We start from the raw sequence: 7399 nt of genomic DNA on the forward strand, positions 1-7399 counted from the left end.
ATTTAGCCTGTTTCATGATGACATCTGACATTGTTTTTCAACTGTGTAAATGTTTTAAGCAGATATGTAAAGGGGTATGACAGGGGGCCAATAACCTATGTGAGTTTGTCAGTGCACATCATGACCTTCAGTACCTTTTTCTCTTCTTTCTTTGAACACATGCCTTACTTTCATTGTAATCACAAGCATGTAGCGTGGGCATGTCTCGGTGGCCATTGTAACTATGCAGCTCACGGCGATCAAATCGGCCAATGATTGTGGGCTGCGTGTTTGTTACATCATCATCTTGGATTATGACATCATCCTCAAGGGAAAAGTGAGAAATTTCTTGTTGCCTTTGAAGATTAATTGTAAATTCTGGCTTGTGTGCTGTGCTATATTGTTTGGTTGGCAGGTTCCCGGGTGCTCTGGCTACCAATCGGCAGCATTTTCTGACAATTCTCAAAAAGTGTTGCTGGGCCCGTTTACAACAGCTTACCTGATTGGCTAACCACATTAAGGCTAGCACTTGAAGTCACCTTAAGTGCTTTCGCCATAAAAGTGAATTTGGTATGCATGATGTATGCTTTTACTGTTGAAACGGCTTTTGTAGCTTACAGACTTGGTGACATTAAGTTGCAGTATTTCAACGTCTTTGAAAGAGCTTGAAATCTCATGGCCAGCATGTGTGAGTAATATTCCTGTATTTGCAACAATCGACCTATGGCACGTAGAGGAATCATTGGCACTTATAGTGCATGCTTAGGAAAATAAGTCGCTGACATCTGTAGAAGCCAAAGCAGCTATTGTCCAAAAAAAAAAAAAAAAGACAGGACTTCATTACTACGAAAGTGAAGAAATTAAGTGTACAAGTAGCCTTAAACGTCCGCAGTGTGTGCATGCATGTGTTAGTTGTAAGATCCCTTTTTATGTTATTGGCATGCTGCCCGTGAAAAATTGCGGCAATGATTTGGTGCCTCATACTACAGGCGTACTAGATCTGGATCACTGCTGTGAAGCGAAACAGCTAGCATCATGTTGAATGCGTGCAGTAAATGTACTTGCTCGTACACTTTTGCTGGGCTTGTAGTTTTTTCTTTTGATTGGAATTATCTACTGGCAGTGGAGCTCATAGTTTGCTGTTGGAAATGGAGATCTGTGCAGTCTGAAAACATCACCCGGCACAATTCCCTCATTGTTTCGTCATCTTAACAGACACTTCTCAACGCTTCCCCTTGTGCTGGTTGTTCTCGCATACGAAGCCGCCGCAGGGTACCTAAACTACTTCTTCCGGAGTCCCAGAGCAGCTGCTTGCCGTTGCTAACTTGGCGGGCTTCGGCTAACCTTGGTAGTTCAGAACAATGTGGCACCAAGGTGCGAGAGTATTCGGCCGTAAGCCTGGGCACCTGGATTTGAGATATGCGAGCTCTGGTATGTGGCCCTGACAGTTGGGCGAGTTAGCATGGGATCAATGTTATGAACGGTACAAAAAAAAAAAACACAGGACACACAAAATGACGGAAACATAAGGACGGGCACCGGGCTCACAACTAATTTTTATTTAATTTGACTCGCACATATATACAGGCACGTGGTCCCAAAAACCGGTGATACAACACGCAAGATTTTGTCATGAAATCCTGTTCAAATAAGATATATTTCTTTTTTTGTTGCAGGGCAATAGATGAGAAACACTGGTACATTAGTTATTGCTAGAATTGTGCAAGGCCTCGATTATCTCCAGAGTTGTCTGATCATTACTCCTGTTGATTATGCTAGTTTTTTCGTACTGAGAGACGCACCCACACTCCTTGCAATGCGCAACTACATGTGGAAGGGCGTTGGTGCAACAATTGGCCTCGGGTTTGCTCAATCTCAGATTGACGCACCTACCGGTTTGTCCTATGTATATAGCGTCACAAGAAAAAGGAAGCCCATACACAACCCTTGTGGCGCAGTCAACAACCTTGGAACGGTGGCTGACGCCGCATCCTACAGTCTTCTTCTCATGTCTTTCTTTCATTTTTTGCTTACACGTGCGCATATTCGTTGCAGCTTGTTAGGCACTGAAAAAAAAGTACCCTCTCACCAAATTGGCTCGACACGTTTTTCAGTCCATGTGACATCCTATGCACATGCGATACTACAGCTATTTTCTTGCTATTTTTCAGGTTGTTGTCTCTGTTCCCTTCATAATTTAGTGATTTGATAAACTTTTCACACACTCTGGTTACTACACGTTCCGGGAAGCCAGCGCACACCAGCTGACCTACTTGTCTGAAAACGCTTCCCTTAATCTTATGATGGCATGTCTTCTGGAGAGCCGCCCTCAAGCATAAAGTGGCTATTCTATCCTTCTCTATGTTAGAGTTGGCTGATGAGTAGTTTAGAATGCCTATTTTGGATCGTGGCCAAGAATTTTCACAAAGATGTGCGGGCTTCACAAAAATCAACAGATGCAGTAATCTTGATTTTTGCTGCTCCGGAACCTCGTGTGTGAACTTGAGGCCCATACCTTCCTGCTTGAGCAGCTCCGAAATTGCATTCATTGAAACTGGACCAGGACTGTCATCCATAATGACCAAATAATCATCTAAGTAGCGGGAGATCCTAATGTTCTGACCTTTAATACACCGCTCAATACCCTCGTCTACACATCCTAGAAAAACATTGCTAAGGATAGGGGTGATTTTATACCCTATACAAACACCTTCTTTTTGTATATACCAGTTGTCTTCGAAACCAATAATATTAGAGTTCAAATAGCACATTAAAATTGCCAAGAAAGATGCCATAGAAATGCCGAAATTGCTAACAAATTTAAATTCATCATCATGCAATTGAATGCATCTTTTTACACATAGGATCAATCGCTCCTGTGGTATCAAATAATACAAATCTTGCATGTCCACATTAAACGCGGTGTATCGGCCTGGTTCACAGTTACTTAGGTGATCGATTACACCTTCCGAATTTGATATAAAAGAAAAGATCTGGGACTATCAGGTTTCTTAGGCAATTCTGAAGGTATTTTAAATTAAGCAGCGGCCATAAATCCTGCTCAGAAACAATGGTCTGAAACGGCATCCTTTCCTTGTGGGTCTTTTACTGTTAAAAACACTTTTAACACCAGGTTTTTTTCTTTCTTCACACTAGAGGCAAATTTTTCTAGATCACTTTTCTTCAAAAGTTGAACAGTTTATCTTTTAACCTTCTTTAGTTTGAGAGCTACAGTTTTCAAGTTCTTGTTGAAGGCTGCCAACGCTTTTTCCAAAAACATCTGTTCGAGAAGGACAATGAAAAAGCCCTCCTTGTTAGCCACTAAAGCCGTGGTCGACCAGATAGTCACTCACCTGTTTCGTGTTGACCCGTTTTTTATGGACCTTATTTGAGTTTCACTACATCAACACATTCATCAATGAAACGACTCTTAACATCATCAGGTACAACTCTGTGACTAACCTTGCAAGAGGTACCTTTTCTGCAGTAGACAACATAGGTTTCGTGGCGAACATAGGTTTCTTATTGAGCACGTCTCTCACCAATCCTGGAAGCCTATCGACTACAAGTACCACCACTTCCCTTTCAACTGGCTGTCTTTTGTCTTTTTCTGGATGGTAGACTTGGCCATACTGTTGTGGTGCAGTGACAATCATCACTGCCCCACCGCATTAAGTACATAATGTCTGAAAAAGTCTATAGCACGAAGTTACGCTGCTCCAAGGTAGGTAGAATAAATAACTTGAAAAAATGACAGCCATGCATTTTTTTGAAATTCTGAAAGTCTGGGCTTTTTTTTTTCATGAGAGTTGGCCCAGCCACAGTGCATCATCTTTTCATGAGCTGCGCCGTCTGGCAGCAAGTCATGGATCTCATCCTGTGCGTAAGCAAACCACCGAATGTTGTCCGCATATCACATCATGTTCGTTTATGTCGGAACGAGTATGGTAGTCTCTGCAGCATCGCCCATCTCTTGCTCGTTGGAAGTTTCCACAGAATCAGGATCCACTGTTTCGATTATGTCATCCAGCGACACTGCATGCTGCAGCGCAACACCGTCGTCGGCCCCAGCATAGTCCGCGAAAGATCCAGAAAGCTGTAGGCTGCTGAACCCTGGTTCAGCAGCCTAGAGTCGCAGTTCACGCCGCAGTTCTCTTAAAACCACTGTACATGAGGGAGTTGGTGATTGTATCTGGCAAGACAACATCGCATGCACTATGTAGTGCATTGCATGAGCTCGGAGAGCATTTTATCCAGCTTTTTGCATTCCATGCCTGCTAGTTGATGCTGCACTAGAAACTTTCGATATTTCTCTTTCAGGCTCTCGATAACACCAGCATCAAGAAGCTGCAGCTGGCTAGTGCTATTGGGAGGCAAAAATACAACTTTCACATTTCTCAAATGCGATGTGTCTGGTGGATTGCATGGCACATTATCAAGCAAAAAGAAAAATCTTCCCGTTCTTCCGTTCTTAAGGCCTGACCCCACGTATCTGTTGCAGCGCGTCAGCGCGGGGCTTTTTGTCGCTGCACCGAGCCCTCTTTCATATGGAGAGAGAGAGAGAACACAGGTTCAAATAGCCACGTGCCTTCTCTCTTCCTGGTGAGAGGGCACGGCGCCACATCAAAAAGCCTCGTGCTGACTCTCGAAAAGGGATACCTGTGGTCAGGCCTTTCGCCCTCCTTCTAGGGTCCAGCTGCTGCAGGTATGCAAAAAAACACAACTGCTGTCATCTAGGCCTTATGGTTGAACATGCACTGACACGGCAGCCTTTCCAAATTTATAGAGCATTGCTGCTTTTCAGACTTGCCCGTAACAAGGGCAGGAAGCGTTCCTGAGCAGTCTTGATTAGTGCAAACCAATACAGTAAGATGCCCTGTGCTTTGCTTACCCATTTGACAGCTTTCTCCTTTGAATGCTAATATTTGCTCTGGCTGCATGTTATAAAATAAGTTTCATCCACGTTGAAAAGGTCTGAGGGCTTGTACTGCCATCTCAGTTTCAGCAGCAAAGTCAACTTTTAAACAGTGGAGAAGCTGACAGACAAGCTGTCCCCACAGCAGCAGCTGTACACAGCTACATTTCATTTTTTTTTAAGGCCATTCAACCAGCCATTCGAGGCTTTAACTCTTTTGGCTCTGGAATTTATGTCATCACACCAGCAATTTTTCACCATAATATTCTGCTTCTTAACACCATAAAACAGTGGTATTTCTAAAAAATATATGCGTGGTTAGCTTAACATAAAGTTTAGAACCATATCGGGGCCCAATGGGTACAGTGGAGGCAAAAGTGAACGTTAGTGCAATGGTTTATTTGGCATTTTATACACATACTTGGGTGCAATAAAATAGTTTCAAGCAGCACATGTAATCTTCAGTGATGAACATGAAATTCTTTGAACCAGTCTTTCTTTTTTTTCATTTATGAGGCAGAGGGGGACATTGCACTTCTCACACTTGATTCTTGGCTTGGCCTTGCAGCCTTCAAGCATGCAGTGCTGTCCTTTCTCTACAGGCCAGCGACCAGTTTGGTCATACCTGACATCATCAACTGGCCTTGGATTGCCACACTGAAACTTTTTCAATGGCTGTATTAGGGAAGAAGACGGTTTCCTACGCTTTTTTCGCAATTCAGAGAGGTAAGTTTTCTTATTTCTTCATTTGTCTGAACCGATTTGCCTTCTTTCGATACAGAATATATGTTCGTTTTGCTAGCCAGTCCAGCGAAAATGCTCTCAGGCATGTAATGGGAAAAATATTCGCATAGTGTTGGCAGCTTACCCAGAAGAGATTCATTTTCATCGTGAACTCCGCTCAAATTGGTTGACGGCTTCTGAAAAACTTTCCAGCACTATGATGTTTCTTGACATGTCTGACTCGTCCGACTCATCTGTCGCTTCCCGCGTTTCAAGGCCGCCGTCATTGCTCCCAGTCTCTTCAAAAACAGTCACCATCTTCCTCACCTTCAGTATCGCCAACATCTGATAGGTTGCCATTGTCCAGCTGAGCGAACATTTCATTCGCGTCTTTGAGCGTCACGAATCCCGCGGGACCTATGGACTCTCGTTGCTGAGTAGAATAATTGAGGTTTAATTCCGGCTACGGAAAAATAAGCAAAACTAGGTGTACGGCCACCAGACCTGCGAAACGCGCAGCCACTGAGCCCTGCGTCACCTGTGAAATGCGGCAACCACTGAGCCCTTGTGTACTCAAATGAGGACATATTCTCCTATGCACGCAATCACTGAAATACCATACTTACTCGCATAATGAGCTCTCCTTTTTTTTTTCATAAAAGTTACTGCCAATTTAGGGGGCGGGCTCATTACGCGGGAGAAAAAAAAGTCACGGGAGTTATAAAAGCGAAAATTTCGCGTGACGACATTGCTTGTTTTGACCCGTGAAATGTGAGACAATTTTTTTTTTTGTAGCCCGAAACTCTTTTTATTTCTTCCTGTAATGAAAGTGCACATATCTACACCAAAGTGTCGTCCAGCCGCTCGGTTTCTATGCTCTAGCGCATGCTGTTAGTAAGCAGCCGTGTAGCTAGCGTACCACCTGAACGCACCTTGCGCAGTAAGTGTCCCAACTAATTTCACGACAAACCCAACAACACAGTCGCAGCGTCGAATGTCAGCGCACAAACGTTGTATTAGATGTTGTGGGTGCACAACGTGCTGTCAGCGCGGTGGGTGCCGTTGCGCTTTGCATAGGGCTGAGATGGTGAGCACGGGGCGTGTTCCATGACGCAGCAAGAGCGCCATTTTGGACGCCACGGCCTTTGTTTTTGTGCTGCTGTGTTTGCGTGGCATTATAAGATGTCTATTCGATTCAGGAAAAGTGCACGGAACCGTATACAAAAAGGTGCAGCCGGTCCCGACACCTGGTGCAGCAGTGTCGCAAGTTTCTCGGCACCCGTTTCGGGGTGCAAATGCAATGCATCAGCAGCGCCACCGCTAAAATGTCAATCGAATGTTGAGGTGCAGTGCAAGCCTTTCATCTGCTACGGTACGGGCAGTACGGGGCTAGTGAGGCTTAGCACGCACCGGCAAGCAGTTGTCAGTTGTGTCAGTTGTGTGTCCGAGGATTTGCACGTGATTTATTAACATGAACTCCACATCGCCATGGAATTGGTTGAATCTGACAGTGAAGATGAGGAACTCGACGCAGTGTTGTGTCAAATTGGTGCCCAATTGGTCCGCAGCGATCGTAACCGCTTACCTAGATACTACAAGGAAGTTGTGGCCCGTTATTTTGACTACGAATTCAAGCTAGTTTGGGCTGTCTAGAGAGACGTTCGAAACACTCGTGGGGCGCTTCAAGTCGCCGCCCTTTTTTCCTAGGCCGCGGGGATGACGCCCCCAAATCCCAGCGGAGAAAACTTGCCTGATTTCTCTCAGCTACTTGGGCACGCAGAA

The 7399-nt window shown here is 44.5% G+C and overlaps 1 protein-coding gene across 6 annotated transcripts in view; it reads left to right on the top strand.

The window, feature by feature from the left end:
- LOC142785328 (uncharacterized) overlaps positions 1–7399 on the top strand; it is a 147256-nt gene that overhangs the window by 24730 nt on the left and 115127 nt on the right. For 5 of the 6 annotated variants that reach the window (XR_012888915.1, XR_012888917.1, XR_012888916.1 and 2 more), the window contains exon 2: positions 5463–5620. Coding sequence is in view for 3 of the 6 variants with exons in the window: in XM_075883787.1 (XP_075739902.1) it covers positions 5566–5620 (55 nt within the window). In the remaining 3 variants the exon portion in view is untranslated. The remainder of the gene's footprint in view (positions 1–5462; positions 5621–7399) is intronic. The other variant, XM_075883788.1, reaches the window with a different exon arrangement.

The sequence above is a fragment of the Rhipicephalus microplus genome, unplaced genomic scaffold (assembly GCF_043290135.1).
Source record: "Rhipicephalus microplus isolate Deutch F79 unplaced genomic scaffold, USDA_Rmic scaffold_21, whole genome shotgun sequence".
Taxonomy (NCBI): domain Eukaryota; kingdom Metazoa; phylum Arthropoda; class Arachnida; order Ixodida; family Ixodidae; genus Rhipicephalus; species Rhipicephalus microplus.